General features: G+C 36.2%; 1 protein-coding gene across 3 annotated transcripts in view; it reads left to right on the top strand.

Moving 5' to 3' along the window:
- The window catches only part of CDH10 (cadherin 10), a 126,741-nt gene that overhangs the window by 34,140 nt on the left and 72,083 nt on the right, over positions 1-20,518 (top strand). For 2 of the 3 annotated variants that reach the window (XM_081132220.1, XM_081132222.1), the window contains exon 2: positions 19,250-19,605. In XM_081132220.1, the coding sequence (XP_080988346.1) occupies positions 19,375-19,605 (231 nt within the window). In that variant the 5' untranslated portion in view covers positions 19,250-19,374. Of the gene's footprint in view, positions 1-13,421; positions 13,529-19,249; positions 19,606-20,518 lie in introns of those variants that run through there. The other variant, XM_081132221.1, reaches the window with a different exon arrangement.

The raw sequence follows: 20,518 nt of genomic DNA, 5'->3' as shown, positions 1-20,518 counted from the left end.
TGAGAGCCAGGGGTTCCCCCCTTTCCAGTGGGATGGGAATTCCTCGTTTATCCTTAGTTCTGTCCATACCTAGGTTCTTATTAAAGCTTCACAAATTCAACAATTACTGACTTGTAAGGCATTTACTCTACAAATGTACTAAAGAAAATATAATTTGAAACTCAGTGCTAAGTAATCACAACTTTATTTTATCCGCTCCGTTGGCGCCTAACACCCAAAACTTCCAGCCCAGACAATCATGTTAAATCAGTCGAGGTGTAACAGTGAGCAGCATGCGTCAAGGGAAGTTTTTTAAATATAGATTTTAATACCTTTAAACACGCTACTTATTCAGTTTATAGTGTTAATATTTCTCCCTGTTGAATTTTAAGCTTCTTTAAAAGAATATTGTACCTTTAAATTCTAAATTATATGTCATAGAATCTGCTTTATACCAAGTATTAAATAGTTGTTCGTTGAATGGATTACTTAAGTGATAAGATGACAGAATTTTTTATGGTTATTTTCACCGAAATATTGGGACAATGCAATTTCTATCATTAGGTCTGATTATGAAATCTTTTGCTAAAATATTTAAAACTTAAACACAGCCGTGCTCCTCTTAATCGCAGGGGTACATTTTGAGAAATGCACCCTTAGGTGGTCCCCTCATTGTGTGGACTGTACAGCTGACTGCGCACCGAGGCCGTGTGGGACAGCCTGTTGCTCCTGCGCTACACGCCTTAGAGCATGTCACTGTGCAGAACAACATGAGATTAATTAAACCAAAGAGAAAATGACGCTTTCAAGGATGCCGTAGCATGAGGCGTCTGAACTCGCGGCCAGTGTGACAAGCCTTACTGTTGTGCACTAAACATTATTTTGTTAGAGTGTACTCTAAAATAATAAAAGCCTGGTATAATAATTATATAAGCCAGTAATATAGTCATTTCTGATCATTGCCAAGTATTCTGTACTGTACGTAACTGCATGTGCTATACTTTTATGTGACTGGCAGGCAGCACAGTAGATTTCACACCAGTATCTCCTGGATCATAGGTCAATGCTCAGCCGCTGAGCCACGCCGGCCGGGCATATCTGTGTTATTTTTTAAAAATACAACATATTTTCTCACATACAGTGTTTAGTGTCCTTTCTCTTAATATTAACATTTCTTGTCCAGGATATTTCAATAGCAAACTGAGGATTCAAAATATTGTCAGGCAGCTTAAATGTTCAGGTTAATTTTATATATATATAAAAAAAAAATAGTAGTAAAAACAGAAGGCTTGCTTTCGAATATAAAATTCCTTTAGGACAATACTGACAATATTTTTTCACTAGATAATCTTTAATATTTAGGTCAGACGAGGTGATAAAATATTTAAACTTTTAATAAAACACTTCTATGAAAAACAGAATATCTGCTTTTGCTTAAATATGAGCAAAACTTTCATTTGTATGATCTCATGAAAAATTCTTCACAGCTCTGTGAATGATCCATAATCCAACTCCTTTTGAGAAATCATTAATTTGACCTTTTAGATATAATTTTAAATGATGTAACTAATGGACATTCTTAGACACTAAAGTGTAAGATACAGTATTTGGAATTCTTAATTCATAGCTCTAATTTCTCTGTGATTTTACAAGGGGTTATTAGTAAGCTTAGCACCTAAGTCATAAAAATATTAATTCTTTTTTTTGTAATATATATTCAAAATTTGTGTGTGAATAGAGTGGGAACAAGAGAAACCTGTTTCATAACTTTTGTTCTTGTAAACAGTGCAACTCTGTTGAGCTTGTTTCCTTAGTTGGCTTTCCCTAAAGTGTACCCTTCTCTATTTTTGTCCTGTTCTACCAGATACTTGCACGTCTAAATCCTGTTGAGAATAACTTTCCCACCTTTGTGTCTGTCTCCAAGGGAAAATGTAATCTTACTTCAGTCATCTAATTAGCAGAGTCTCTGTGCTGCAGGCTTCCCCATCAACACAAGTGTGATGAGCCAGCGTGCTGACATCAATGAACACTTTATTAAATTACACACTCCCCGAAGCAGGCTTGGCTTTCTGAGCCCTAATATTTTATGCACCGTTGCACTGACACCCTGCTTTCTGAACTGCAAGTGTCCAGGCCAAGCCGAGGATATAAAGTTCTGATGAGATTATGTAGATTTTTTTTCAGAAAGATATTTGGCACACCATTAGGTGTTCGGTTTCATCCGTTGTTTTGACAATTTATAAGTAGCTAGAATTGCGCAGTAACAGGAAACAATACTGGGCATATAACTTAGGACATGTTTTTCTTTTGAACACCAATGTCTCAGAGTAGAATAAAGGACCCATTGTTCTGAATAAAATTTCAAAATCATAAACCTTTTCTGGATATTGCATATTTAGATTTATAAATAGTATGTGGTAGTTTTTTTCCCCCTCAATAATTTATGGAAGAACACATTTTTAGTCTTTATTTACTCAATAATTTATAAAAGCCACACATTTAAAAATGCTTTTAATTATTCAAATATTTAATATTTGATAAAGGAAAGTGCAAGGAAGGTACATATCCTTTTTAAAAAATGACATTCATCCTCCTGTGTAATAATGGCCCTGACAGGTGTGAGGAGAGTTCTCATTGTGGTTTTGATTTGCATTTCCCTGATGACTGGAGATGTTGAGTACCTTTTCATGTACCTATTGGCCGTTTGTATGAAGGTTTAATCTACAAAGAGTAGATTGTCTTTTCTAGTATAAAATTCTATGAATTTTGACAAATGTATAGTCTTATAAACACAATAACATACAAAATAGGAAACATTTCCGTCTCCCCCAAAAGTTCCCTCATGTCACCTGTTGGTGAATAGTCCCTGGCAACCACTCATCTGTTGTGTTTTGCATCCCTAGATTTTTACTTTTTTAAGAATGTCATATAAATGGGTACATACACTATATATGATTTTTGAGTAGGGTTTCTTCTACTTAGCATAATGCATTTGAGGTTCATCTATGTTGCTGCGTATATCAATATTTCTTAGTTTTTTATAGAGAATGAGGGTGCCGTTGTATGAACGTATCAAAGCTTGTTGGTCCATTTACTCGTTTGAGAACATTTGGGTTGTTTCTAATTTTTGATGATAATGAATAATGCGGGTACACCATTTATATATGTTTCTATGTGAACAAATGTTTTTATTTCTCCTGAACAGACATCTAGGATGGGAAGGCTATATCAACTAAGGGCACGCTTAACATTTTAAGTAATTGCAGTTTGTTTCCTAAAGTGGCAATAATATTTTGCATTCCCACCAGCAAGGTATAGACGAATCATTAGCTCTGCATCCTTGCCCACACTTGGTAATGTAATTTTTAAATCTTATTTTGGCTATTTTAATGCAATTTAGTAGTATATATTGTGGTTTTAATTTTCAGATTTTTATTACATAATAGTGAATGATGCTGAGCATCATTTTATGTGCTTATTTGCCATCTGTATATATTTGTAGTTACAAAGTTTTCCGCCATTTTTTAAAAATGTATCATTATTGTTGAAAGTGTTACAGATGTCCCCCTTTTTCTCCCCATTAAACCCCTCCACTCTGCATCCACCCCACCCCCAGGCCTTCCGCATACCAATGTCTCAGTCCATCGGTTATGCATATAAGCATATAAGTTCTTTGATTAATCTTTGCCCAGTCATTCCCCAACCCCAGCCTTCCCTCTGAGATCCCTCAGTCTGTTCCATGCTTATATGTCTCTGAATCTATTTTGTTCATCTGTTTATTTTGTTTATTAGATTCCACATATAAGTGAGATCATGTGGTACTTGTCTTCCTCTGACTGGCATATTTCACTTAGCATAATACTCTCCAGTTCCATCCATACCGTCCCAAAGGATAAAAAATCCTTCTTCTTTACAGCTGCATAGTACTCCATGGTGTAAATGTGCCGCAGCTTTTTTATCCACTCATCTACTGATGGGCACTTGGGCTGTTTCCAGATCTTAGCTATTGTAAACTGCGCTGCTATGAACATAGGGGTGCGTAAGTTCTTTGTGATGGGGTTTCGGGTTCCTTAGGATATATTCTTAGAAGTGGGATCACTGAGTCAAATGGCAGGTCAATTTTTAATCTTTTGAGGAACCTCCATACTGCTTTCCATAGTGGCTGCACCAGTCTGCATTCCCACCAGCAGTGCACTAGCTTCCCTTTTCTCCACACTCTTGCCAGCCTTGATATGTTGATGGTGCCATTCTGACAGGTGTGAAGTGATACCTCATTGTGGTTTTAATTTACATCTCTCTGATGATTAGTGACATTGAGCATTTTTTCATGTGTCTCTTGGTCATCTGTATGTCCTCTTCAGAGAAGTGTCTATTTAGGTCATTTGCCCATTTTTTTTAATTGAATTTTTTGTCTTCTTTTTGTTAAGTTGAGTTCCTTATATATTTTGGATACTAACCCTTTCTCAGATGTGTCCTTGGCAAATATGTTCTCCCATACAGTGGGCTCCCTTTTCACTTTGTTGATGGTTTCTTTAGCTGTGCAGAAGCTTTTTATTTTGATGCAGTCCCATTTGTTTATTTTCTCCTTTGTTTCTCTTGCTCTAGGAGATGTATCGGCAAATATATTGCTTGAGAGATGTTTGAGATTTTGCTGCCTATGTTTTTCTCTAGGATTTTTATGGTCTCAATACTTACATTTAAGTCTTTTATCCATTTTGAATTTACTTTTGCGTATGGTGTAAGTTGGTGGTCTAGTTTCATTTTTTTGCATGTACTTGTCCAATTTTCCCAGCACCATTTATTGAAGAGACTGTCTTTACTCCATTTTATGTTCTTGCCTCCTTTGTCAAATATTAATTGACCATAATGGCATGGGTCAAGTTCTGGGTTCTCTGTTCTGTTCCACTGATCTGTATGTCTGTTCTTGTGCCAGAAGCAGGCTATTTTGATTACAGTGGCTTTGTAGTATAACTTGATATCTGGTATTGTGATCCCTCCAACTTTGTTCTTCTTTCTCAGAATTGCTGTGGCTATTCGGGGTCCTTTTTGGTTCCATATAAATTTTTGAAGTGCTTGGTCTAGATCTGTGAAACATGCTGTTGGTATCTTAATAGAGATTGCATTCAGTTTATACATTGCTTTGGGTAGTATGGACATTTTAATGATGTTAATGCTTCCAGTCCATGATCATGGAATATTTTTCCATTTGTTTATATCTTCCTCTATTTCTTTTTTCAGTGTCCTGTAGCTTTCTGAGTAAAGGTCTTTTACATCTTTGGTTAAGTTTTTTCCTAGGTATCTTATTTTTTTAGTTGCAATGATTAATGGGATTGCTTTTTTAGTTTCTCTTTCTGAGAGTTCATTATTGGTGTATAAAAATGACATCCATTTCTGGGTGTTAATTTTGTATCCTGCTACCTTGCTGAATTCATTTATTAAATCTAGAAGTTTTTTGGTGTAGTCTTCAGGATTCTCTATGTACAATATCATGTCATTTGCAAATAATGACAGTTTTGTTTCCTCCTTTCCAATTTGGATACCTTTTATGTGTTCTTCTTGTCTGATTGCTGTGGCTAGGACTTCCAGTACTATGTTGAATAAGAGTGATGAAAGTGGCCCAGCCGGACGTGGCTCAGCGGTTGAGCATCAACCTGGGATCTAGGCGATCGGGGTTCAATTACTGGTCGGGGCACATGCCCGGGTTGTGGGCTAGGCAGCCAATCAGTGACTCTCTCATTATTGATGTTTCTGTCTCTCTCTCTCACCCTCCTTTCCTCTCTCTGAAATGAATAAAGATATATATATATATATATATATATATAAAATAAGTGGTGAAAGTGGATACCCCTGTCTTGTTCCTATTCTTAGGGGAAATGATTTTAGTTTTTGCCCATTGAGTATGATGTTGGCTGTAGGTTTGTCATATATGGCTTTTATTATATTGAGGTATGATCCCTCTATTCCCACTTTCCTGAGAGCTTTTATCAAAAATGGTTGTTGGATTTTATCAAATGCCTTTTCTGCATCTATTGATATGACCCTGTGATTTTTGTCTTTTACTTTGTTTATATGATGTATCACATTTGTTGATGTGCAAATATTGTACCAGCCTTGCATCCCTGGAATATGTCCCACTTGGTGATGGTGTATGATCTTTTTAATATATTGCTGGATTTGATTTGCCAGTATTTTGTTGAAGATTTTAGCATCTATGTTCACCAGGGATATTGGCCTGTAATTCTCTTTCTTTGTGATGTCTTTATCTGGTTTTGGAATTAGGCTATTCCTGGCTCGTAAAAAGAATTTGGAAGTGTTCCTTCCTCTTGGATTTTTTGAAATAGTTTGAGGAGGATAGGTGTTAATTCTTCTTTGAATGTTTGGTAAAACTCCCCTGTGAAGCCATCTAGGCCAGGGCTTTTGTGGGCTTGGAGCCCTTTGATTACTGCTTCCACTTCATCAGCAGTTATCGGCATATTAGACTTTCTGATTCTCCCTGATTGAGTTTTGAAAGGTTGTATTTTTCTAGGAATGTATCCATTTCACCCAGGTTGTCTAGCTTGGTGACATATAGTTGTTCATAGTATTTTTTACAGTCCTTTGTATTTCTGTTGGGTCAGTTATTATTACATCTCTTTTGTCTCTGATTTTGTTTATTTCGGTTCTCTTTCTTTGTTTCTTGATGAGTCTGGCTAAAGGTTCATCAATCTTGTTTTTCTTTTCAAAGAACCAGCTCTTGGTTTCATTGATCTTTTGTATTGTTTCTTTAGTCTCTCTGTCATTTATATCTGCTCTGATCTTTATTATTTTTTTCCTTCTGCTTACTCTGGGCTTTTCTTGTTGTTCCCTTTCTAAGTTTTTAAGTTGTAGGGTTAAAGAATCTATTAGAAGGTTTTCTTGATTTTTGAGGTAGGTTTGTAGTGCTGTGAACTTCCCTCTCAGGACTGCTTTCATTGTGTCCCACAGATTTGGAGTTGTTTTGTGTTTATCTTCATTTGTTTCCAGGAAGTTTTTTCTTTCTTTCTTAATCTCTTTGGTAGCCCATTTATTGTTAAAAACATGCTTTTCAGTCTCCATGGGTTTAAATGTCTTTTAGTGTTTTTATTGTAGTTGATTTCTAGTTCATGCCACTGTGATCCGAGAAGATACTTGAAATCATTTTAATCTTCTTGAACTTGTAGAGACTTGTTTTGTGTCCTAACATGTGGTCGGTCTGTCTTTGAGAATGTCCTGTGTGCACTTGAGAAGAATGTATATTCTGCAGCTTTGGGGTAGAATGTTCTGTATATGTCGATTAAATCCATCTGATCTACTGTGTCATTTATGGTCACTGTTTCCTTGTTGATTTTTTGTCTAGAAGACCTATCCAGTGAAGTCAGTGGGGTGTTAAAGTCCCCGAGTATGACTCTATTGCTGTCAATCTCTCCCTTAAAGTCCTCTAGAAGTTTTTTTATAAATTTAGGTGCTCCTATATTGGGTGCATAAGTTTATCAGGGTTATATCCTCTTGCTGGATTGATCCCTTTAGTATTATGTAATGACCTTTCTTGTCTCTTGTTATGGTCTTCATTTTGAAATCTATTTTGTCCAATATGAGTATTGCTACCCCACCTTTTTTTTCATTTCCATTTGCATGGAAAACTTTTTCCCTCTCTTCACTCTCATCATGTGTGAGTCTTTTGTTCTGAGGTGGGTCTCTTGTAGACAGCATATATTTGGGTCATGTTTTCTTATCCATTCAGGTACCCTATGTCTTTTTATTGGGGCACTTAATCCATTTACATTTAAGATTATTATTGAAGGATACTTATCTACTGCCATTTTGTTTCTTTATACCTATGTTTCTCATTCTCTTTATTTCTACTTCTAATTATAGCAGTCCCTTTAACATTTCCTGTAATGCTGGTTTTGTAGTAATAAAGACTTTTAACCTTTTTTTTTTTGTCTAGGAAGCTCTGTATTTCACCATCCAGCTTGATTGATAATCTTGCTGGATAGAGTAGTCTTGGTTTCAGATCCTTGTTTTGCATTACCTTGAATATTGCATGCCATTCCCTTCTGGCCTGTAGAGTTTCTGCTAAGAACTCAGATGACAGCCTTATGGGATCTCCTTTGTAGGTAACAGATTGCTTTTCTCTTGTTGCCTTGAGATTCTCTCTCTGTCTTGGATTTTTGACATTTTAATTATGATGTGTCTGGGCATGGGCATCTTTGGATTCTTCTTGCTTGGGACTCTCTGTGCCTCCGGTACCTGTGTGCCTTTTTCCTTGACCAGGTTAGGGAAGTTTTCTGCCATTATTTCATCATCAAACAGGTTCTCTAACTCCTGCTTACTTTCGACCTCCTCTGGCACTCCTATAATATGAATATTGTTACATTTTATGCTGTCCCACAGCTCCCTTAGACTGTCCTCCTGTTTTTTGGTTTTTGTTTTTGGGTCTCTGATTGAGTGATTTTTTTCTAGCCTGTCTTCTAATTCACTGATCCGATCCTCAGTTTTTTCTAATCTGCTGTTTATTCCTTCTAATGTATTCTTTATTTCTGCTGTGTCATTCTTCATTTCTGACTGGTCGTTTTTCATAGTTTCCAAATCTTTTTTCGTGCTGTTGAACATTCTTACAATCAGTTTTCTGAACTCTATCTGAAAGATTGCTTGTCTCTGTTTCATTTGGCTCTTTTTTCTGGGGAATTCTCCTGTTCTTTCATTTGGGGCTTGTTTTTTGGTCTCCCCATTTTGGCTAAATGATAGGTAGATCTGCTAGGATGCTCAGGCTTTTTGGAGGGTCTCTGGTACAGGCCAATGTCAGAGGCAGTTTGTGACTGGCCCTGAGTACCCCGTTTGGGGCTATCAACAACGCCAGGCTTGAGGTCTCCACTGCTGGGGCTGGGTGTATTTGGACAGGACCGAGATGCACACCAAAGTCTACTTTTCTAAAGCCCAGGTCCCAAAACAGATCAGGCAAAGACTCAAACACCCTGAGGTCTGCCTCAGTGTGCAGACCTGTTAATTGTATTCTCTTAATGAGCCTTAGGCTGTAGAAGCTCCACAGTGTGGGGCAGCTGGTTGTTATCAGTGTCTTAACAAACCTCAGGCTGTAGAAACTCCTCAGGCAGGAGGAGAGGCTCTCTAGCAGAGTGGGGCAATCGTGCCCCCCCTCAGGCAAAAGCGGAAAATTTGCCTCCCAAGAAAGATGTCACCCACAGTCTGGGGGAATGACTCTCCCCACACAGCTCCAGTCCACTCCACTCCCCCTCCGTCGGAGCCCAAGGTGAGTGGCTACACACGAAACGTTTTGTGTCGGCTCTTTGAGAGGGTGCCTACAGTTCCAGCTGTCTCTCTCTGGCAGACAGAAACCAGGATGCTTTTCACAGCCCAATGTTATGTGGGCACCTTTCTCAGTTATGGTCTCTTGGCTGGGAAGCCCAGCCTGGGGTTTAGGCCCAGAGTCCTCAGTGGGAACCCCCACGGCTGAGATCTCCCTCCGGACCTTCAGCTGCTGCCTGTGGGAGCCCAGCCAGCCCTCTCGTGCCTCCAGTCTCTATGTGGTCTCCACTTTTCCTCCTTGGTTATGCAGGTGCTCTCCAGCTTGTCTTCAGTTGGTTTTCAGGATGTTTTTTCTATGTTTTAGTTGTAAATCCAGATTAGTCCCTGGAGAGTGTCAGTGTAGCTTCCACTCAGTCCACCGCCATCTTTCTGAAACTTGCATTCTTAACTGTCGGATTAAGTTATAGGACAAAATGTTTATTTCTGAAGCTCAGTTCAAAAATACTTGATCATATGTTTGCTGCTAAGGTCAGGGCGAATTTCTTCACTGGGCAGAGCAGGCACAAAGCTTAGGGCCCTCGACACTTTTAGGAAGGGGCCCATGTAAATGTTTTAATTTCTTTAAAAATCAGAGGAAATAAATATGCTTTGAGGCCAAAGACAATGCTAATATCAATATTAATATATGTGTCTTTATATGTTTGTCTTGTTTTATATAGTTGCAAGATACATTTTCTATTGCTTTACAAGGAGAAAAGCCCATGAAGGCAAACTGCCCGGGGCCAGTGGAAGTCATAACATAGCTCTGGCTAAGACAGAAAATTGTGGCTGAAGGATTTGATGATTTGAACTCCACATTGTAACAGGCCTGGGCCTAAATTTAGGTTTGAGCTTAGTCATGTTTGACTGTATCATGCGATCAAAGTGAAATTATTTGTTTGTGGATACATATGCTCCTTGTATTTCCCCTGAGCTTAGCACACTCTTTTCCCTGTTTATAACCCATTAAATAGTCATGATCCATTATCCCAATTCATGGAACACAATTCCGTCTGATTGTGTTGCCAGACCTCAGTTCAACTCCTTCACTTATTTGTATCCAGCATACACACCCGGACACATAATAGCAGTCTGCCTCCTCTTACCTGTGTGTGTGTGATGTAGGACACAATTTCCTCCAGAAAGATTTCTCAGACCACCTATGTTTGCATTAGGTGATCTCGTTACCATTCACACTGTTAATTCTTAGATGTTGAGAATTATTTCAGTTTTGTTCACATTTGAAAGTTTTCCTATAGCAAAATGTATGGCCCAGAGAGAATGCTCCGCACTCATTGCTGAGAGGACAATTCTGAGCCTCAATGAGCCCATCTATACAATGAAAATTCGAGATGCATTCCATTGAAAAAAATCACACACACATACCACAATGTACAAGTAGTTCACATTATAATATAGCCTACTTCTAATGCTTACAAAACGAATAGTATGTTTTAGAGTCTAGAGTCTATACTTAGGTATTGATACCTTAAAAATTAAAAAAATAAATATTATAAAATAAAGAAGTAAACCTTGTATTGTCTGTTTAGTTCAGGTGAAAACTGTTGAAAGTACTATTTAACACTGAGCCAAGCATTATGGAAAATAGAAAATAAATTACAATCTCGTCCCTTTCTGCCCTCATGAAGATGAAGTTTAACTAACACAATGCTATTCCAATTTTATATTTTAGCTGCAGATACAGACTTTAGGAGTTAATCCTCTATTAGGTAATAGGCCTCACATAGAGATAAGACAGGCAGTCTCAAAATGGGCTTTTTAGTATTGTGCAAATATTGAAGCATAATTAAAATTAAAACATAGTGCTGATAAAATTTTCTGTTTCTTTTATTTAAGCCTGACCATCTCATAAATGCATGCGACAAAGATGTCTTATGATTACTGCGCTTATCCTCATGTAATAACTCTATTTATACTTTTAAATAGATTTTTAATGGCCAATAATATATCCATGTATGGTCTCTACCTTTGCTATTTTTCACAATTGGGTGTCATGAATATTTTTGCCCTTTCAGGTATAACAGCAACATCTTTTGTAATACAATTAATCCCAATTTAGTGCATATTCTACACACTCACATAGTGGACACACTAGTATATAGTGATTGTTTACACACTATTTATCAGTATATGCACAGAAGGTCTTCCTTGAAGTAACTCTGAATGTACTAATAATACATTAAATGAGAAATGACATCCCATCCTGGGTAGGCATAGCTAATAAAACTCCCAAACTCTCTCCATCTCTTCATTCATTGATTTTCAGAAGCAGTTCAAGTCCTGGATCAAAGGAAATAGGGTACCAGATGGCTTTTACCCTAACATCTTTAAGTTAGGAGAGCATTCTTGCTGAGAGTATTCCTGCTACCAATTTCCACATAATGAAATGAATCCGAGCTACAGTAGAATGAGACTTCACGAACAGAAGGTGTAATGTCACAGCTGTATTAGCACTGCTCACTTGATCGTGGATCAAGTTACATCTGGGACTGTCACACTCACTGCTGAAGTTTACAAAGGCTGCTGAGAGAGTCTCAAGAACACTTGGGTTCCATTCGTGAGCCTATTAGCAGAATCTTAGAGAAAATGGCCATGCCAAGTTATGTGTCTCTCTCACTAATGCTTCTCTTGAACGCTGCCATATGCTTCTCCACCCACCGCCCCAAATTTATATGGGTTATATTTGGTTTTGCAAATTATCATGTTAAGATGTTAGCCCATAGTTTAACTGCGAAGTACATTACTGGTTTGCGTGCAGGTCACATTCCTGGAAGATCAAATTAATTTCACATGGTTTTGCTTGAAGGGGAATTTTAATCTGAGAAGAACAGCAAGGATCAGAGCTTCTTGGAATTCTCTCTACATTGATAATGATCTTAGCAATATACGACAATTTATACCTGAAACGAGCAAACCTTAGTCAATAATGATGTATTGATTGCCAGTTTGACTAATGCCTTGTGTGAGGTCTATGATGTTATATATAAATAGGATATAAGCATATGATGGGATAAATGGCCCTTGACATGTTGTGCTTTTTTAGGGAAAGGAACCAAATTTCCTTCTAATTGAAATATTTTAGAAGGAATAACAATATTCAATCCAATTCAGAAAATATTCATTGAACACAACGAGCAAATCCCAATATTCATAACTTCAGTGCAAAACATAATATCCTGATTTAAACTTCTAGTCTAAACAGAAAATCATATGCAAATGGATACTTAACATAGAGTGATGCATATTGAATGTAGAATTATATATTTTCTATGAGATTAGAGCACAGTAGGTAATGTGTAATGAACTCTTGGAAAATATAATCAAGCATATGGACCCACATTATTTGAATCCTTAGTGGAATGCTTTGATTCAATTATGTCACATAGTGCTTTATACAAGGTGCATAAAATGGTATCAGCACATAAAAGAAAGTATTTAGTATGCACTGACTCATTTTAATTGTATAAACACACCTGAAAAATGTACCTTTATTTCTCACTGTTGAAATTTCATTAGACTGTATTGGTGCTATGAAACTCTAAAAGGATTAAAACTGTTCATCCATAGAGGCTTGGGTTTGGTCTCAAGAATCGTTAGCATTTTCCATTATGATTATAAATGGTAAAATTAAAGGAAAAAAGCTGGTACATTATGATCTTAATCAACATAATCAACTGACTGAAGAATGACTAATTCCTTTTATTAGCCAAGGATGGATTGTAGCTTAATTGATCACCTGTGATGTGTGGAGTCTTAATTAATAATTGAGATATGTCAAAATGCCTATTATATTATATTTTGTGATTTACTGTCCTTGGCTTCCTATATAATATAATTAGTACATTACGGAAAAAGCAGTTGTGATAAGTGTTTCAGAAGAATAATGAATTCTCTATGACCGTAAACATAAAATACTATTAAATGAGGCAACTGCTTTAAAATGTACAGATAAAGGAAAATATAGTTTATAGTATAAGCAGTAGAATAATTGATGTAATATGGGCTGATTTGAATCAGAAAGATTCTTCTGGTTAAAAAGTAATTCTGGAAAAAGACTGATTATTTAGAAATAATGTTGCGATCTCCCACGGTAGTCACCTTATATTTTATTTTTCCATCAGGGTAATAAGCTACATACCTGAGCTTTGAAGCACTAAACAAGAAAATGTCGTCAACATATTCTGAAGATGTTTTAGGTTTGGAGAGGTTTACAGCTTTGTTATTCAAAGTATGTGGTCTAGTCTCATTGACATTACAGGGGAGCTTGTTAGAAATGCAGAGTTTTGGACCCCACCCCAGACTTAGTCAATGAGAACAGAGCTATTTGACAAGAGCCCCAGGAGATGTGAATATATTAAAGTTTGAAAAGCACTGGTCTAAAAAAATTACAGAAATGTAGAATACTAAGGGATGGTTTAATAATTCTTAAACCTCATATAGTATTCATATTGAATTATTTTGGGGACTAAAATAAGAAGTGTGGTTTTGAAAGGATTTCTTGAAAATGAAATGTATTAACTGGAGATGACATTATAGAATATTATTAATTTTTTGCACTTTTATTCCAGGAAATATTTAAACTGTAGTCTTAACCCACTTGATTCTTTCTAATTATAACTCTATTTACAATTTCAAACAAGTAATCTCCCTTAAATAATATTTTCACTGTAAGTAGTCAGCCTTATTCAGAAGGATTATTTTGTAAATATACTAATTAACTTAGTTCAAGAAATGTTTACTGACACCTATATATACATAACAATGTGCTATTCACTAGTGAGGGAAATTCAATAAAGTATAATCATGTAGACATGGTTTGGATTATGTATTAATGGGGAAGTAGTTTATAAACGTAGGAAGTTACATGTCAGGCTTGAAATGAAATAAATTGGAAATAATATAGAATATTTTTTTTAAAAAGTCATCTGGTTTCAGATGCTAGAATGAACTAAAAGTTCAGATGCTATCTTCCCAGTAGTAGACATGTTTAAAATTTTAATTGATTTGGGTTTTGATGAAGTGGATTTTGGAAAATTAATTTAGCACCCTGTAGGATATATTTTAAATAAGAAAGATTAAGGTTATGAAAATCTGTTGGTAGATACTGTACACTCTATTGCATGAAATGATGATGATTTAAAATAGTTCAGTGGCACATATAATAGGGGGAAAAAAGAGCTGAGAGCCAAGAAAAGAAAAGCCAATAGGTGTACTTGGTTTAATGGAAATATCAAAGATGTTTTGTATTTTGAGTCAGGTTACTGGAAGAATTATTATTTGTGGTATGGATAATAAAGGAGCCATGTTTTGAGAAGGCTAATTAATAGACTTCTAGCTACAGACCATACTGAGGAAGAATTAACATAGGGAAAGTTAATTCTTGGTTTGTTTCACATAATTTCTTTTTTTTTTTTTCGTGTGTGTGCATTGGTCAGTTGTTCTTTTTTTAAAAGCAGTTTTAGGTTTCTAAGAAAATTGAGAAAGTAGAGATTTCCTGCATACCCACCACCCCACACATGCGTAGTCTCTTTTCATCAACGTTTCTTAATAGAATAGTACTTTTTTTTAAATTTTTTAACAAGATGAACCAAATGGATACATCAAAATTACCCAGAGCCCGTAGTTCACCGTAGGGTTCACTCTGGTGGCGTCTTACGGGTTTGGATTAAGGCATGGAGGTGAGTGTCTGGCTTTGAAGATGGTGTCGCCCTGTCCTCGCTCAGGTCCTTCCTCAGCCCTGCCCAGCCCCTTGCTAATGAGCCTGTCACAGGCATTCATTCCCTCTACCTTGTTTCTCACTCTAGCATTTCCTCTTAGCTCTTTCTTAGGATTTCCATTTCTCTGCTTACATTGCCCATCTGTCCTTGCACAGTGTCTGCTTCACTCATGAGAATCCTTAGCATGTTAGTTTCTTTAAATCCCCAGTCTGATCATTCCAACGTCCCTGCTGTGTCTGGTTCCGACGCCTACCCTGCCCATCCAGTTTGTGCATTTTGCCTTTTGGTACGCCTGGTAATTTTCTTTTTCTTGATAGCCAAGCAGGATGTACTGGGAAACAGAGCTGTTGTAATGGTCCTTAGTAAGGAGCGTGGGGTGTGGGGCCGGGGAAGCGTTCTGTAGCTGCGTGGGTAACACAGCTGCCTTTCAGCCCCCCTCGGCCTCCGGACTGTGGAACTCACAGGTGCTCCCCAGTTTCTCTTTCCCCTTACTGGGGAAGGGATGGCCAGAGGCCGCTGGCTGAATTGGATATTTTTCTTCCCCCAGGGCAGTTGGGCTCTCATAATGCTGCAGCAGGTTAGGCTCTGGTTAACTAATTTCTTCCGAGGGTAGGCCTGGTTAAGATCAGAGTGATCTGAAGTCTTTCAAAATGTTTGCTTTTCCCCTCCCCTTGTCTGAAGAAGCACGGGGGATTTTTCTCAGATATTTGCTGTGGAAATCAGGTCAAGCTGCTGCAGGTAAATCCCACAATATTGAGCTCCTACCTCACCCCTTCCGCCCCTGACTGGGTACCCCTGGAGTTATTAATTTTAGGAATCGTGCACAATTCATCAAGTCCAGTTCAGTTTCCTTACCCCATTACCCATTCTGGAGTGCTTTCTGCTCATGAGTGGGTGGTAAACCGTGTCCCTCTATTCACCTGTCACCTCTCCCATCTTGGGAGCAGTAGTGTGTCCTGTCTTCTCATCTCTTGAGGATCCAAAAATAGTTCAGCAAGACCCATATACTGAAATCTATAAAACATTACTGAGAACTCAGTAATGCATGTAATCCCAATCAAAATCCCCACAGGATTTTATATATAAATTGCAAAGTGATTATAAAAATTAAACTGAGCCCGGCCGGACGTGGCTCAGCGGTTGAGCATCGACCTAGGATCCAGGCGATCGGGGTTTGATTCCTGGTCAGGGCACATGCCCAGGTTGCGGGCTCGATCCCCAGTTGGGGCGTGCAGGAGGCAGCCGATCAATGACTCTCATCATTGATGTTTCTATCTCTCTCTCCCTCTCCCTTCCTCTCTCAGAAATCAATAAATATATATTTAAAAATAAATTAATTAATTAAATTAAATTAAAATTAAATTGCAAATGCAAAAGACCTAAAATGACCAAAAATTTTTGTAAAAGAAGACCAAAGTTGGAGAACTAATATTATTCGATTTCAAGATTTCTAAATTACAGTAATTAAGACAGTGTACTGTTGGTATAAGTACAGACAAATGGATGAATGTAGGAGACTACAGAGTCCAAAATTAGACCCATATATGTAGACAACTGATCTTTGACAAAGGCACAGTGGAAACAGGATGGACTTTTCAACAAATGGTGCTGGAGCAAATTGGTTATTCATAAGCAAAACGAAAGCTTTCTATTTATATCTGGTAACATAAACCAAGAATTAGGAACTATAAAATTATAAAAGAAAACATAAGAGAAAATCTTTTGACCTTAAATTAGGTGCAATCTATTAAAGAAAAAAATTATAAATCAAATTAATCAAAATTGAAAACATTTTGCTTTTTTTATTTTTATTTAAACTTGTTATTGTGTGAAATGATTTTATCAAATATTTATGTCAAGTATGTTTTAAAGATCTTAAATCAGTATTAAATAATGTATTTTGCTATAGACCCTTTAGGAAATTGATCATAAATAACAGACACGGGAACAATAATGAAGAAAAGATTCCATGCACATGTGGAGTGCCAGTTATTTACTAACAACTTTTACAAATAAAATTTCCATCTACTAATTCCCAAAATATCAGTGCTTAAACTTCCAAAATAATAGGTCATGTTATACTTGTATTGAAAATGATCACTGATATATAGTTGCTGGCAAATATTTTTTAAATGTATAAAAAGAGATGAAATAAGAATGACTGTTGCTTCAACAAGTTTTAAAGTTTTCAAAGAAGAGAGAACCCTGAATTACATAAACTCTCCTCTAACTCTTAGGGAACAGTATAAGTTTATAGAAAATAACACCTAACACATCCTAAAAAGGCATGTTAAAAGACAAACATCATTTTGGTAAATGTTTCTATTACTTAGAATCCAATCAGTTTGAGTTTCTGTGGAGCCAGTGCTTTGTGATGTAACTGTTTTATGCATCAGATAATTTCTATGTTCTGAGTATAGCGTTACAGGATGTGTTTTAATACAATTCACATCTGTCACCTTGTACGCTCCACATGCTATGGAGAGCTCCACTGCCATTTAAAGCACTCAAGAGAAATACTGCTTTACCATGAATCTTATTTCTAAAGCATGTTTGCATTAACCTTTAAATCTTCTTAATAATAAAGCAATAAAAGTAAACAGATTGCTTACAAATCATTGTGGATCAAAGCATAAATGTCAATGCTGGAATACTGAGAATGCATTGTTATGTTAGAGAAGTAGAACTCAATCCTTTTGGTCCCCAAACCACTTTATATAACATATTTTATTATATCCTAAAATAAAATTCATGCCTAACAGAAAACAAAACAAAGCAAAAACACAAATGGAAAATTTTAAAATAAAAAGTAATATTCAAACAATAATATAAATGAAGAATAAAATTAAATAATTATAATTTTAAAATATGTTTTTTCATTCAAAAATGTTGGAACATAACTACTAGAGGAAGCCTGGTACTCAGATGTTATAATTCATTCATTCATTCAATCAGAGTGTTTATTGAGAATCTACTAGGCATAATATTTCTCTTTTCTAGGCACTGTGAAAACAATAGCAAAGAAAAGAGCGAAATTCCTTTCCTTCTATGGGATTATAGCAGGGTGACGGAACATATTCACAATAAACAAATAAAGCACATGCAGTATATTGGTAAATAAGACATGTTAGTGGTGGTTCAAGAAATTTTTGAAGGAAACGAGCATTATCCTGAAGTTGATTTCTACAGAGAAAAGCATTCCAGGAAGAGGGAACCATTGGAAAGGTGCAGGGTGAAAGTGAAGTGAAAGGAACACTGGCTGGAAAGGCCACATTCCAGGGCCCGGTGTGGGGGATTAGAGTAGAACATGAGGCCAGAAAAGTGACCAGAGTCACGAAACCAGGTGCGGAGTTGTAGGTCCTCGTCAGACGTTGGGTTTTAATGAAAGTGAGATGGCAAGTCACTGGAGTGTTCTGTGCAGATTTATGACGTGGTCTGACTGACATCTTAATGGGAGCACCTGGGCGGTATTGTTGATAAAGTAAGTGCAGGAAGGGCGGTGCAGGGAGTCGGGCCTCACGGAGCTCCAGCCCTGCAGAGTGCCAGTGGGTGTGTTATGTTCCCAAACATAACAACACGATTGAATTCTTCCAGACAGTAGTGTTCATTATATTACAAATTGACTTGCTGTAGTAGTGATTTTTTTTTTTCTATTTTAGGAAACTCTAGGTGTTCCATAAGCCAGTCTCTGGGGAAGTCTTCAGTGAAGGCACTCCTACTTTGGTTTTGTTTTTTACTTTACTTTTATGTTCAAACAGGATTAAATTTGAAGACACAGTGCCACTGTTTAAAAAACATTTACATACCATTACATTGCACAGCAGATGCATGTTTTCCGTAGTCTGTTTATATCACCATTTTGTTCTTAATGTTTTAACTTATGTTAAATCACTCTGGAAAAGTTGACATGCAAAATTAACTACTTCTTTACTCTATATAGTGATTATAATTCCTGAAAACTGTTAAAATGCCAAAGCAAAAAAAGAAATAAAAGCTCAGTGTCCCTTCTTTAGAATGTGTTTGAAAGAAATTATTTGCTATTATCTTTTCTTAAATTGTAGATATGTTACTAGACAAGTAATGTTTCTCAGAATTAATCATTTTATGTAAAGGAGGGAAATAAATATTAGGTAGCTATTATTCATTAATCTTTGTCACATTAAGTTTAAAATGACAGGTAACATTCATAATGTTATCAACTGATTTTTTTTTATTTGTTTGTTTGTTTGAAGCTTTTGGAAACATGTCCAAAACATTGATGAAATGTTGGAAACCAGTTGAAACACAGTAAAATTCAACCCAATACAACAGGACTGCTTTCTCTTCATCTGTGTTGGGAATTTTCAAGAAGTGAACTATGACAATATATCAATTTTTGCTACTGTTTCTACTCTGGGTATGCTTGCCATACTTCTGCTCTCCAGAGATAATGTTCAGAAGGACTCCTGTGCCTCAGCAAAGAATTTTGGGTCCACGCGTACCTAGGAGTGATGGCAAAATTCTGCATCGTCAAAAACGTGGTTGGATGTGGAATCAATTTTTCTTACTGGAAGAATATACGGGATCTGATTATCAATATGTAGGCAAGGTAAGTCTGTACTGAAATCGCAAATATTTACATTCTTTCCTTATGTGTCTTATTAAGGACAATTTGAAGGTCATCGAGACTATCATTCTCATAAATTTGATTCTCTAAATATTTGTAAAGCAATTTTTGTTTATGGAATACAAATGATAATTTGAAATACTATGGAATGAATATAACAAGGTAAAGGAATTCATTTACTAGAGTTCTGTCCAATTTTAGAACTTGTAGCTAGAAATCAATGATAGTGACAAAACTATGCCAGAATAATAATTGAAGTGAAAATGCACATGTATAATGTAAAATATATATAGTTTGCATTGCTGTTGACTTCTTTAAGGGAGAAAAGACATGTTTAAAAGTTGTTTAATGTCCTACAGAAAGAGAAAGCAAGTGTGATTAAAAATATGACCTGAGGCCAAAAAATTGCTTATTTATAGGAAAACTTATTTCAGATATGTGTTATTTATTTTTCTTAAGTCCCAAAATGGATACATTTATATAAATGAAAATAAATAGGAAGACTAACAGGCAATAATAATTTACTTATTGTAATATGATGTAATCAAAGGTGAATTATCATTCTATTTAAGTAAAAAAGTTAGTGAAGAAAATTAGTTTTGGTTGGGGGTGGAATGAGAAGTGTGGCATGCAAGTACTGCAACAATAAATGCTTTTTTACACTAGATTGTATTAATGTACAATTTTCTTTCTTGGCACTATCTAAATCTAATAGAAGCTAGATAATGTCTTAAGGAAGAATTCACTTTAGTAGTTAGGGTTATTAATTTTATGGACAGTCTATGAAAATATGTCAAAGAAAAAAGAAGTTAAACACACCAACAAAAGGAAAACATATAACCACGTTAATATAGTACATGTTAACACTATACCATTATAATAGATACATAACTGT

Source organism: Miniopterus schreibersii (genome assembly GCF_964146895.1).
Source record: "Miniopterus schreibersii genome assembly, chromosome: 3".
Lineage (NCBI taxonomy): Eukaryota > Metazoa > Chordata > Mammalia > Chiroptera > Miniopteridae > Miniopterus > Miniopterus schreibersii.
The sequence above is the reverse complement of the archived record's forward strand: the minus strand, read 5'-3'. Positions and strand labels throughout refer to the sequence as shown.